Here is a 15,052-nt window from a genome sequence, read left to right as displayed (position 1 = left end):
AATAACCGTGATAACCTCATAAAGAATACTAACATAGCTGTAACAAGTTTTATTATAGCTATAACAATTTTTCATTATTTTTCAAATTTGACTTTTCGCAAGCCGCTCAAGCTCATATTTTATAGTTCTTAAAAGATTCAAATATAATGAAAACAGTTATCACAATACCCCAATCAAAACGAAAACAAAAATCGTATATAGTTATTATAAGGAATCAATATACTAGAAAAGCCCTGAACTGAACTGAACTGTAGAAATTAATTTTTGAAAGAAATGTCTATAAGCTACTGTGACACTATTTGTTGTTAATAAATCAAACTTGCTAGCAATTTCTCTTCGTCAACAACCGACCCAGGATGAAATAAATAGTAAAAATGGATTATTGTTATTTCTGTTATTATTACATAGCTTCTTGTCGTTAATGCTATTAACACTACTACCCGAATTCACGTCTCCAATTTATGAGAACGGGGGTCAGGAGTCTTAGATGTCGAAGTTGTCATTCAAAACATTTCTCCAGAAACAGTTTATTATTATACCATCATCGAGCTCTCAACGACAACGGGTAACGCTGACCGCTAAATGACACCTTTCTTCCGAGCACACAAACATATCTCTGAGCTCTTAATCATTTACACTAAAAGATCTTTATCGCCCGTTTTATTCCTCCTTCACAACAATGATCCCCAATTCATCATCGTTGCTCGGTTGGCCACTCTTATAACCATTATAGAGGTACGCGTGCTCTCGTGGTAGGGGACCCGGCCGTAATATGCCCACGATTTCGATCCGGTTGACTCAGTCAGTCGCTGGCCAGACGTCTAGCATTTGCTTTCAGTTCACGTACGGGCAGATTGCCTCGAGACCCGTCCGCGAGTCTTACGTAAATTTATATGGTTAAGGATACTTGGCCGGTTAACAATTTTCCCGTACTCTAACAAAATAGTGCTTTTATGACAATTATTTCGTGGTGATACGTGGTGACTTCGACAGTCGATTAGGCGACGAACCTCGCGCGATTTGGCGGAAAGCTCTCAAAATGATACGAAACGGAACGAATTGCACGCTGATATGAGAATTCTTTTTCCATTTTCCATGTTATGAACGCTGTCGACACTATGGACTCGCTGTTAAATTACAGCGAGCTTCGGGAGCGGCTCTCTTCCGAAGCGACGTTTACGGACGACAACAACAATAGCGATGCTAGCTGTCCGAAAGAAGATAAATATTCGCTGAGGCCCAGATCGATGCGAAAAATTACTGAACTCGCGAAAGAAGCTCAACTGGAAACGCATTCGAAACAAATAAACAAATCCCATGCGAAGCAAAAGCAGAAAGCAGCACCCTTGAGCAAATACAGGCGCAAAACGGCAAACGCACGCGAAAGAAACCGAATGCGAGAGATAAATCAAGCGTTCGAAACCCTTCGAATGGTTATTCCTCACATGCAAGCACCCACCACCTCGTCCAACGAAAAACTAACCAAAATCACCACTCTGAGGTTAGCAATGAAATATATTAACGCGCTCAGTTCAGCTTTGAACAATCCGATGGAAAGCGAATTCGTTAGCACCGATTATTCCGATTTGGACTGTTTGCTGTTAGAGTCAGATGGAGAGTCTCTGTCGCTATCGGATCATTCCGGTTCGTTACTGGCATCGCCGGACTTCCTAGAACCATCATTGTCGCCCGTAGATTTCAGCGACCCATCACTACCGGCTCTGCTGCACACCGATTTCACGGAACATGCGCTGGAGGCGGCAGATCTAAACGACTTCTTACTGACGTAACGTTTACGTAACTGAGACTTTATGGGCACTATAATTTTGCGCAGTATTTTAGAATAATTTGCGATTGATCCTTCTACAAGGTGAGTTTTTGCGGGATTTGAATTTTGCGGGCATTCGCAAAAATAAAGCGGCAATTTGCAGATAATTGTGTTTCGTATGTCGGCATAAGAGAGATGTCACTAAAAATTAGTGTCTAGGATTATGTTATAAAGCCCCAGGCCTTATTTATTTGTAATTTTTGTGATATTTTACTTATTTAAATTAGGTATGCGTTGGTATGAAATACTTTTGTGCAATAAATACTTCGCGAGTATTTTTGGAACATCTTTTTATTAAGTGTCAATAACCTGAAATTATTAGAAATTGGACTAAAAATGGTGGTATACTTAACTTAATAGAAAAATACATGGCAACAAATTTTACCTGGCCAACTAACCAAAATTTCGTTGATATTTTGGTTCGAAAAGAATATATAAAAACTTAGAACCATAATTTCATTATGAAGTGAATGCATTGAAACTCTGCAGCAGGTAATAATTTTTGTAAGTTAAAATTTTGCAGGCACCCGAGTGGTTATAAATATTAGTTTCACCTCTTCCACGGAACAATTTGTTCTTGCTTGTTTATAGACAATAAATGTTACTTGTACATTTACTATAATGTGAAAAAACTAAAATGTCAAAACGGAATTTAAATACTTCCGAATTTCTATAACATTAGTGCATTTTCGTTTTTGTTAAATTATAAAAAACCTCAATAACTCACGAAGTTATCCGATACTGCATAGGAAGAATGGGTGTATCTCTCCCAAATATTAATTTTTACTGTATTAGTAAAAATGCATTTAATCCATAAAAGTTCTCTAAGCAGTTTCGAGCCTTGGCATATTTTTAAATTTTTACAACTCGAAATTTTAAAATCGGTGTTGGTCGAGTGCCATTTTCCTTATCGGGGCATTACTTTAATGCAAAAATAAATGCTAATTGCACCAGCGAATTTAAACGCGAATATTAATTAATTAAGCAAAGAAATTGTAACAATTTTCTGTCGAGGTAATTGACCGAATAAATACAAAAATTGGGTTATCTTTTGAAAAAAAAATTGCAAAGTTTCATTTGGCAGTGAGCAACATTGTCGACGAAAATATTTGTTTGTCCGCTTATTAGTTTTTTTTGTCAAATGTATATGTAATTAATTTTATTCCGCGAGTTAAATTTATTAACTCTCTCAAGAAAGGAAACAAAATTATTAACAACGTGAAAACATTTTACATGTTTTGTGCTAAATCGCCTCATTTTAATTTTAATTTTCCATAATTGTATGGAAAAACTAAAAATACTACAGAGACCGAGTTACCGTGATAAAGTTCGCTTTAATTGGTAACTAAGCTTAGATGAGCTAAAGATTCACATTTAAAAAATATTTCCTATTCTTAGAAGTGGTAATGAATTTTCAATTATGTTTGTGATTAAAGCAATTTCTTTTGATTAGTTTTTTTTTAAATTAACGATATTAGTGCATGTTTTTCAAGTAAAGGCAAAAATTCTTTTAAAGAAAAAATTTTATAGCTTTTTCTTGTGAAATAACGTTATCGTAGGTAGTTCAGATTATTTAGCACGATTTTTGATCGAATTTAAAGCACATTAACTAATTGTATTAAAATATCAAATAACGATTATCTCACGTTACTTTTATAAATTCACTGCATTCTTACGATTAAAAACTATCACAAAAAAGAAGACATATTTACCCATTCGAGAAATTAAGATTATTTAATTTTCTTTACTTAAGATTAAATACGCCATTTTTAGTTCGTTTGTTTAAGTAGCCATCAAATTCGGAAAATGGCCCATCAGAGATATATGTAATATAATAATAAAATCATAAAGTGCATTTAGGTTATTGACGCGATATATTAGAACAATTCCTTTTAAACCTGACATAATACTACAATTATATTATTTTACCTATTATGTTATTCTGTCTGAAATATCGTAATATAATAGTGGTACAAAAAAGAACTGAGTTGATATAAATAGAAACATTAAAACACGACTTGCCTCATAGATATTATAAATGTAAAATAAAAATTTAACTTTTATTTTGTTACCTAAATAAATTTATTTAAAATATTATTTTTATATTGTGTCATATTTTGTGCGAATCATGTTAAGAGTGTTTAAATAAAGACCATTACTGAAAAGTTTTTTGTATCATTCCGACCCAAAATCAAACTTAATGACTTAATAAAATTAAAACTGCGATGTACTTGCCGGTTTTTTTTTATGTAACTCTCAAGCGGTTCAGCATATTAATGCAAAATTAATGCAGACCGAACTTGTTTTTTGTACGTAAAAGTTTTATTTTAAATTTTGTTCTGTTTAAGTAGGTGCCTTTAATATACCCGTTTAATTAGGCAATAACTTTTAAAGATAACATTATAAACAAATTTTTTAATGGAAACTGATTTGGTTCCTCGTAAGCTGGCTTAATTTGATATCAGGTTTTTAATGCAAATTCTTAAATAAAGTTATAGCAAGCGAAACGAGAGAAATTCCTATAAATGCCAACTTAAAACATAAAAATTAAATTACGGCAAATATTTTTATACTTAGCGGCTTTATTTTGATGGACTATGTTGGACCAAGAACTTATTCATGGCAAAATAAAATCAACGGGCAACCAAACGAAACATTATAATTACCGCTTCATTAATGTCAGAAATCTCCATCGATATTATTATTTAACGGCTGAGGGGATCCTATTATGTGTATATCGATAATCCACACCCGTTTGAATGCTGGAACCTTGAAGAGGAAAGCTGGTAGTCGATGTATGTCCAACTTTTGCAATTGCTTTCGATTGCGTAACGGCTTCGCATAAGGAGTCGATGGGCGTAGCAAGTGAAACCTTTAATATGTGCCGCAGAAACGAATTGATTGGTCGAACATTAATTAGGTAGAATATATGGCGGTTAAAGTCACAGAGCATTACAAGATGTTTTGTTATATTCGTTTCATTTTAATTATTTGCCTCAGACTAGAAATTTGCCATTGAGTGAATTGTACAAATTTTAAAACGTTATTCTCCATTTTATATTTCTACGTATGAGACAATTTTGAAAAAGTTTTTATATTTTGTGCGCTTCACAAGGCTAAACCGGGTTCCCCAATGATGGCGGAACAGGCACTGACTTATTTTCTCTACGTAACATTTTTTTTTTAAAGTTAAAAGAACATGAACAAACAAAAGGATTAAGACATTTTTTTTTATTTAAAAAGGAATAAATATTTTTCTTACGTTACAATGAAAATGTTATTTAAATTGAACGTCATTTTTTTATTTGAAAAGGAAAAATTAAGCCGATTAAATTGCAGCAAAAAATAAAGGGTAACAATTTATCATTAAAAAAAACAATAACATTCCTTAATTTTGCTTCTGCAGGCCATATTTTAAAATTCTCTCTTCTCCATGCAGAACAAGTTACAAATAACTGTCTGTTCAGTTGTCGTTCGAAAACCCCAAAAACATTTTTTTTATTCTTTAATTTAAATATGGGTTATAACATTCAAACAAAATGGAATATTCCTTAGAAACGAGCATATACTCGTGCTCTATATCCAGGCCTTTTTTGCAGGGGAACGCGGGGACACTGCGTGCCCTTAAAGGAAATTCAAAAATGAAAGAAATTGAAAAAAAAGAAAGTTTTGCTACCCTTCACAAAAAATATTGCCTTTTTTTAATAGGTCAAAATTATACAAATCTAGGCCTAAGGCTTAACAACGGAAGTTACTTTTTTATTTTTATATTGTTACTCACCTCACGTTTCATTTCAAAATATATTATGTTTTTAGCAATAAAAAAAATAATTTACTTCAATTTGTTCATCAAAACACAACGGCTTACGCTTATACCTTTCGAGATTTAGCGTTCAACGAAAGTAGTAATAGGCCCGAGAATATCTATATATGAATATAATCTTTTAACATCTCCTGACAGTTGTAGGCCATTTTTAATCATTAACGAATCCTTCATCTCTTCAACTTTAGCCTATTGGATCAGAAATATTAATATCAGCACTGAAAACGGGACGGTAATTAAAAATTTCAAAGGCCACACGAATACCAAATAAATTTTCTAAAATTTAGGTCAGATCCACTGACACAAACGAAACATTTGAGAAAAATGTTTTTTCCTTTATAGATAGGTTCTTGTAGAGATGGTAACTCACATATATTAATATTATGATGCCTGGCTTCTTGTTGGATGGTGGAAGCTCCCGAAAGCTATGAAATTTGTTAAGTTAATTACGAAACGGTAGGTTTGATTTTTTTTTTATTTGTTAAGAGGTATTAATTATATAAACAATCATTTGAGTCAATAAATTATTGAATAGTACTTCCAAAAAAAATCGTTTTCTAACAAAACGAATGCAACATTTTCGATTGTTTGACGACTAATTAATTAGGAATCCAGAAAATTTGTAACTAGTAAAAACAAATTACTTATTGCTTATCATATTTCATAACACAGAAGTGGGTGGCGTTTACCAAAAACTTGACAGACCAAAAGTGACGCGCCAATGCAATCAAAGTACAAATATGCAAATTGGTACATAAAGTAACTAAACATTAGTACAAATATTACTATTACAATTTATTACTATTTACAGTCACATTTCCACAGTTCATAGATTAACAAAACAAATCTTTTTCAACGTCAATAAGCATTGCATTAGGTAGGTATTTTTTCTTTTTTTAATACCAAAAGCAATTTGCGAGTTTACCAAACCACGTACGCCTAAAAAATGCATATTTTTGATGAGGTGTGAAATCACCGTTCATTTAATTTTATAAGCATATAACTTAACAACAGGTATTGTTAAAGCTGACACATTTTTGCCCGCAGTACACAAAAGAAAGATATTAAACGTATGAGTTTCATTCTTATTTTAACAATGTTATTGGAACCGATTCATTAAGGCAAACGATTAAAGATGGCCGATAAAAATCAAAATGTAATCCCGTAGAAACCTTCTCGAGTTATTTAAAAAACTTTCATTGCGGTTCATTCATTACGCTAAAGTGTTTTCAAATACTTCAAAGCGCTTTTTAAGTGTTCGATTCAAGCGACCAATACAGCTAAATATTAATTCATTTAGCATCCGTTCGGTTAAAATAACATGGACGCAAATATTATCAATGCATATCAATACATCTTTTTAAGAGCAGCAGAAGTAATCATTCAATCAATCCCGCTAAGTGGCCGGTTAGGTAATGAGACAGCTTAAGGAACGCGATAATCACAGCGTCGGAACACCAGGTAAAATTTTTGTTGCCATAGTTTGACAAAAAATAATCAATCGTTTCATTTACTTGCTGAATCCGCTATATAAGGCCGTGCTGTTATACTCCCTGTGATACTTAGTGATAAACAATCCCGATCACTTCTTGACGAATTTAGCAAGTGAACAGGACTCAAACGATCAAATAGAATTAGTATTTCTAACAAGTAACAAGAAAGCAGAAAATTATTACTGATACTTTGATCGTAGGTCGATCTCATTAAAATCGATACAAAAAAAATAGTAGATTTGTATCGATAAAAAATCACAAATTCTAGAAGTAAATATTGGTCAGAATAATCTGGTATAAAATTAAGTACAGTTTTACAAGATATTTTCAAAGTGTACTTAATCATTGCAATTATCAAGCAGACAACATTATTTGGTCCAGGACTTTTTTTAATAATATATAAATCTTGACAAAGACATTGTTTTTCAATACTTTTTAGAAAGCTTCTGGATTCTTCCTGGGTCGGTTTTTGTTGAGTCAAACAAACTTCAAACTTTTGGCATCTTCAGAGCTTGACGGAAACTGGTTCGCATTTTACTCTGTACCTGGTCTCGGATGACTGATTTCCATATTGGGGACAGGTAAAGAACTGAGTCGCGGTTAAGGGTGTTTTTTGTTAAGGTTGTTTTGTTGTTTATATATTTCTATTAGACTCCCGGATTTTTTGTTGGTAGAAGACAAAATTCCATTTGAGATGTTAGGAGTTTAAAGCATTCCATGCATATGCGGCAATGAATACATTGAAGAGACCGGACAAAAAATATCAATTAGGCTCAAAGAACATGAAAGATCCATAAGACCAAACAAATAAACTCATCAGCAGTTGCCGAACACAATCGCGAAAATAAATAAAATCCTTGCAAGTAATCAATTCTTCTGACTGTGTTTTATCTTTGTTTTGTTTCAAAGACTGAAAAGATCATCAAGCTTTTGCTTTAATAGAGAGTAAGGGAAGAATTTAACCGAAAAGCGCTTTTTCAGAAAATAATTCTAGCAGAGCATTAAATTAATTTTTACCTAATTCTGGGCATAAGTCTCTGAAATTTAAGTATTGCCATTGTAATCACAAGCTTATCGATCTATAAGAATAAATATTCAATTACCACAAATGGCACCAATGAATCGTAAAAAATGGTTGTTCCGCTCCTGTCAGCTAAGTGACGGTTACCCTGCCTCTCTTCGTTAATACCATATTTTTTGCCTAGGTCATTACTTAACATCAAAGGGAATGCTGCTGATGTGGTTATAAAATGTTCAAAGCCACTTGTTAATAAAAATAACAGGTGTTAACTAATACGTTCCCCATATTATTATTAAAGCATCACGGTTAAAATTCATTCTATCACCTATCATACGCGGTTTTTTTTTTCATAGATTAATCATCATAAATGTAGGTAGCTATTAAAGAGCCGATCGCGTTAATAGTAATTGGAATTGTCATAGGTTCGAATATGATATAATTCAGGACCGTAATTGTACATTTAAAAAGACATCGCGAAAAATTAAAAACAATAATATTTAGAAGTTGGAAACAACCCATTTTTCTGTTAAAAAATTCCTTTTTCTGATCCCTATTCTATATACTGAATTATGTACTGATCAGGCGTGCTTAAACTGCCACTTTAAAGGCCGGTTGAACAACTGTGCTTTAGGCTGAGTTCAGCATTGATCTAACTTTACATCTAACAAAGCCATTGTTTAATCAGTTAAACCATGTTCAATTCTCGATCAAATTGAGCGGTCATCTAATAGCGATTAAACTGCGCTCGGCCAGGGTTATTTGTCATTGGGATGAATCATAGATTATCAGAAAACTGGAAGAAAAAGCCAACAACAGTTTACAGAACAAACAAACTGTGCGAATACTGATTGATGACATTTTGGAAGCTATATAAATTGATACTGAACACGAAGGTTTTTGCACTAACATCTTGTATTTTGAGGTTCGTCAGTTCTGATGGTCACTCACTGAATATATGTGCTGTGTGTGCTATTTTGCAAAAATGTGCCCAAAAAGGATAGTAGAAAAAGTACAGTATGCAACAAATTGAGAACCTTCCAAATCGCGACTAAAGCAGCGTTTAGTACACTTATTGCTTAATACACTATTGCCATAATATGCATATTTGTCAACAAGTTTTGGTTAGTCATTAGATTCATTTTTTTCTACACAAAAATTAATGAACCAGAAATTTATGTTCCTATGCATAGTCGTTTAATATAGAAAAAAGTTTCCCATACCGTGTTGATTTGTAAATTTTAAAATTAATAGCACTATTCAAGAGTGTCGTATCGTTGTCTTTTTATTGAAAATGTTCTTGAACTATTTTCAAAGCATCTCAGTTTGAACACACTGTAGCAGGTAGCTTCTCACATATTCAAAAAAGAAACACCCTCTAGATAGCGTTCGAGGCTATCTAAAACAAAGAAGCAAAAACAACAAAATCGTTTAGAAATCTTGGAAAATCCACGAGAATTATCCGGCAATTTCTTCAGCCGTTATTCAATATAGTCCACCGACTCGGCTCACCAATAAATCAATGCAAACTGCAGAAATTTCACAAATGGCGGCATTTGAATACGTATGAAATCTACAAGAGACGTGCGAAGAAATGCCGGGGTAATAATATAATGCACATTATAAATCAAGGCAGCAAAGAATCTTGGCAGAGGTGCGCCACGGACAAGTGACAGTCGACGCCTAAAGACAGACCCTCGGGCACCTTGATTAAACACCGCGCGCACGCGTTTTTCTAAAGCGACCCGGCCACAGAGCCGTAACCGGAGGGATGCAAATATAAATAACGAGCTACCGCAATTTATACTGCTGGGGTTTCTTTACGATACGGGAACGGATGTTGTTTATTACTATAGGATTATGCCGGAAATCTGTTACGATCTTCACGGGTATTCTCAAGTGGTGCAAAAAATGCAAAAAAAAAACTAATCAGACCAGCCCAGAATTTTAAGAGATCGTATCTTCTCAGTTTCTTGGAATGAGAGCTAAAACCATCAATTAATCCTCAAAAGCTTTCAAAAGTACAGTATGTTCCATTTTTTATGGTTTTACGGCGAATCTTTCTGGTGCGGATGGTGTAAACCAAAGCTACTTTTTCAAAAAGTCAAAGGTGACACAAACATACATCCTTTCAGGCTTGGTTATGTGCAAACTTATCGAGAAGGAGAATCTAGTGGTGTATTCAGTTTCCTTCTGAAACTCACAAATTTTTACACATTAATTTGTGTGTTTCAGAAGAAAACTAGCTACGCCACTGAATTCTAGGGAAAAGATCGATAAGTTAACGCATAATCGAACTATAAAAGGTATATAAAAGTGCAACATTTTAACAATCACCCTGTATCTAAAAAATCCACCTTTCATTTCATAAAGAGTAGCTTTGGATAAAGAAAGTGGCAACGCGCTAGCTTTATTAATAAGAGAGATATACCGTACAAAATAGGACACACTGTCGCATCCACTATTAAAATGGATCAAACAATAATTATAAGGAGAAACTCTAGCGCTCGACCAATTTAATTCCTCGTTTTTTATTTTTGAATTTTTAAAACTACCGTTTCTACGTAACTTTATCCCAACATTTTATCGCGATAGATAATTATATAATAGGAAGAAAACTTATATTGGCTATAACATGAATATTTGAAAAGTAGATTTTAAGGACCATCAATCTATACCAAATCCCATTCCGTTGACAAATTTTTTTCGCCGGGCAGAAACTCTAGGTGTAATTAGCAATGTGAGTAAGCTAACAACATGAAATGAAAAGTAGCAATGGAAATTTTAAAAAGTTTGCAACAAAAACATTATCCAAATATTCGCTTTCTTTAAACAACTGAAAAAGCCTATTTGCTTTTCTACCTTATAAGGTTGCCAATGGTGATTGTGATTTTATATTACAATAAAGTTATTAATATTATTAAATTTTCAAAAATTAACTAAATTTTATTAATTATTATTAATATAATTATTAAATTATATAATCCCAAGTGACACAAAGTAAAAGCTTCCTTTGTTTGCAGGAATTATTTTTTAAACGTGACGTTTGGAATCGTACGAGTTTAGAACGTGATTTGTTGTATCTATAAATATAAGATAGTGCAAAACGCCCATTTAATCGCTTTTTTAATAATTTTCCATTAGTTTTGTTAATTTACTTACATTTAAAAAATGGGCATGCGCATGCACAATTACCAAGATAGTCCGTTCTACAGAAGTGGAGGTTGATCGAACAAACGAATGTTTACGGTCCTGCGCGGAAAGCACCCAGTTAAGACTTATAGTACCGGACAGTTGTAGAATGTTCCGGAAATATCTAACACCAAGTCTATTCCAGTTGTACAAGTTCTAAAGAGTATACGAGGCGTGGCAGTTTGTTGTCTACCGCGCTGAAACATTTCTCCGTATCAAAAGTGACTGATGAACCTGTTACTTACATGTGAAATGAAATACGTAAGTAACCGGGCTTGCATATCTGAAAGGTCAGCTTTCATATGACGTCGTATAATTTCGCTCTCACTGTAATTTCTGTTAAAATTGACATTTTTCATATTCGAAGAATATTTTATACAGTCCAATTTATTTGAATTGTAAGTACCGAAATAAACGGGGATTTGATTTTCTTGTTTAACTAATGCCACAATATATATGTCATAACCCGAAACAAGCATTATTTGTCCTATTTACGAAATTGACTTAACAAGGTTAATTTTGGAAACAAGATTATAAATCTGTCTACTTAGGAGCAAAAAATGTTTTAGTAGCCCCTGGCGTATTTAGATGCAAATCAAATTACCTATTTTTTCTTTAAGTTTTGCTATTGAAAAGTAACAAATGTTAGTTATAATTGTCACGGCAAGAAGTTATCGCTCTCGAATTATTTTTCTATAGGGTCAAGGTGGCAACAATGGATCAACTTTTGTTTGACACGCTGTAGCAAAAAAGTTATGAAAGTTATAACTTTTCATTTTATTTTCAACAAACTATGGTTCCACTACTTTAATTACCCACGATTACTTTTTGACATAATAGGTTGGTTGCATCATGACGACCATTTTTTTTTAAGTTTGCAAATGATCCATTGTGTACTAAGGTTAGGGTACAATGGCTCACCCCTAAGTAAGCAATGGATCACTGGAGTACACAATGGATAATTATTTTTATATTCAATAATAGACATACTAAAATGGATATAATTTTTTATTTATATTTATAAAAATAAAACAAAGTCAGGTATATAAGTAATTGGTTGACAAATCCCTTATTCGCCAGATTATAATTAGCAACTATATTTTGAGACTAGGTACTAATAAGTCAAGTACGAATAGGTAAATGATAACTCACTCTTTTAGTAATAACTAAACACATATCACTTTGGTAACGACTAAACTTGAACAAAACATAAATGACAGCTTCTTGATTCTCTAGGTCATAACCAGTAACTAAACTATCTGACCTAAGGACTAAAAAAAAAGAACACAACGAAACTTAAATTAAAATTGAAAATATTGTTGATTTCTTACATCTAGGCGCAATAACAATCGACATAAACATAACTGCTGATATTAGAGATCATAGTAATAAACAAACAAACAGAATTAAGAAATGACTTAATTAACGTTGAGGGCAGATAAATCTAATGGGAAACTATAGAAAGACTGCTGTCTTGAGGTACTGCCACTACAAATTGGCTTTGGTAATATCAATTTGACGTCATCTTCTTTCACGAAAGATATGTCAGGCACATTGGGAACTCGAAATTTATTTATTTATTTATGTGCCCTGTGCTTTTGACTTAAAATAATACCGTCTTAATGTTGTAAACGGAATTCCAGTTGTTCCAGACACTTTGCGGACGCTATCACCCATTTCAATTCTTAATAAAGCTGCCTTCATACTAGCTGCGGTAGTGTTCCCTCTTGTTCGCGGCCTTTCTGGACGTGGCATTCTGGAAACAAACACTGCGTGAAAAAAAAACATCTAAAACTCAAAAATTAATTTACGACCAATTCTCATTTTATTGGATACACAATGGATCATGATCCATTGTGTACTTACGAAGACTGAGCCATTGTGTACTAGGACGCCATTAATATTTAAAAATTGTACCCAGCCGTAAATTAAACATACTAATCAAAAGTTTCTGCAGGAAAATAAGCCTAATTAAGTACATTTTAAGGCACGTATACCAGCACTAAGTTATAGATATGAAAATACATAATAGAAAGATTCAAGTCTTACCTTCTAATTCGTATTTTTGCAACCAAGAACCAAAAACAATGATCAGCACAAATCAGCCTGGCCAACGACGCACACCAAATAGTTCGAACGAGTTCCGTTGCCGAATAGAAGTAACGAGTGAGAGAGAAAGCAGATATCTCTGTCCCTTTCGCAGGAACAGCGTGTGATCCATTGTGCACGCCCTAACTATTGTTGCCACCTTGACCCTACATATATTAGTTTTTTTTTGCAAAGGGCAAAGGCAAAGAAGGAAAGGGAAAAAGATCACAACTGGTTATGTATAAAATATCGCCAGGTATCACCGAGTAGTTTTGGTGAACATTTTTTTCTGCGACTGAGGTTTTTCGAAGGAAAAAAAAAGCACCACGTTGCTTGCCGCTCGATTCGGATGTATTTTAAGTTACACTAGATTGAACTTAGGTTGAAAATATACCCTCAACCAACGCTAGAGCCCACTATCTCTCGGTAAAGCGCTATTACTTATACAATTACTTTTACAATTGTTGCATCTCTAATTTTGCTGGTTTGCTTACTCTTTTACCATCGGAAACCATTTTGTCGCATTTATTTCGGGCTCACAAACGACTAGAATTCCCCCATTATCAGTTGATATTTCCTCGGTAAGTGGCTAACAGCCCAATGTAAGGCAATCCGGCCTTGGACACAGCAGAAAATCCATTGGTGATACAAGAGACGCACCCTGCCTGTATGCTAGACCGCTCCCTCCGCTGCTGATAAAGATTTACCCAAAATTTTCATCTTTTCCCTGCGCTTTCGCAGCGCCCTTGAATAGTAAGTTAAATTGTGTAACGTATACATAACATGTACGCCATTAATAATAATAATAATAATAATAAGATTTATTTCAAATTTGTTACATATTATAACAAAGTGAAATGACGTCAAACATAAGTCTGTCACAAACAAATTAACTAGCCTATTACATGTTACATATTAAGGTAGTCATTAAGACAATAAGGTTCTAACTGGATTAACAACTGTTTAATTTTCGTCTTGAACAAACGTTGACTCTCAATCCGTTTAATATGCAGTGGTAACTTATTGTAAAGCTTAACACACATATATTCCGGTCCTGTTTCAGTAATTTGAAGGAGGTGTGTCGGATAGTTAAAACTACCCGCCCTGGTTTCTTTATAACTATTTCTTAAATGATGAAAAAGGTTTAAATTTCTACATAAAAACATTGGACATTCAAAGACGTACAAGGCGTGCACCGTCAGAATTCCCATCTCTCTAAAGACATTTCGACAAGATTGAATTCTGTCCATTTTCATTAAAACTCTAATTGTTCTTTTCTGTGATACGAATATATCTTGCGTTCTACAGTGACGCCCCCGGAATATTATTCTATATTTAAGTACATATTCGATGTATGCAAAATAAACTTAACTTAAGGTTTTATTATCTAAATACTTTCCAAGAATTTAGTTTGTTTAGTGAGTGATTTATATGAAATGTCCAGTAAAAATTTGCATCAACGAAAACGCCCAAAAACTTGACACTTTCCGAAACGTCGAATGAATGAATTCTGCGGCATTTCTAGTTTTCTTATATTTTCTAATTTTGATTATGTTCGTTTTATTTGTATTAAGAATTAGTTTATTTTGATTAAACCATTGTTTTACCTG

The 15,052-nt window shown here is 33.4% G+C and overlaps 1 protein-coding gene across 1 annotated transcript; it reads left to right on the top strand.

Moving 5' to 3' along the window:
* Positions 1-584: 584 nt before the first annotated feature.
* Positions 585-3,975, top strand: LOC132705492 (helix-loop-helix protein delilah-like). Its single transcript, XM_060676094.1, has one exon. It carries the CDS (start codon positions 1,101-1,103, stop codon positions 1,788-1,790), a length of 690 nt encoding a protein of 229 aa, XP_060532077.1. The 5' UTR covers positions 585-1,100; the 3' UTR covers positions 1,791-3,975.
* The last annotated feature ends 11,077 nt before the right edge of the window (positions 3,976-15,052 follow it).

Source organism: Cylas formicarius, unplaced genomic scaffold (genome assembly GCF_029955315.1).
Source record: "Cylas formicarius isolate icCylForm1 unplaced genomic scaffold, icCylForm1.1 PGA_scaffold_7__23_contigs__length_41026272, whole genome shotgun sequence".
NCBI lineage: Eukaryota > Metazoa > Arthropoda > Insecta > Coleoptera > Brentidae > Cylas > Cylas formicarius.
The sequence above is the reverse complement of the archived record's forward strand: the minus strand, read 5'-3'. Positions and strand labels throughout refer to the sequence as shown.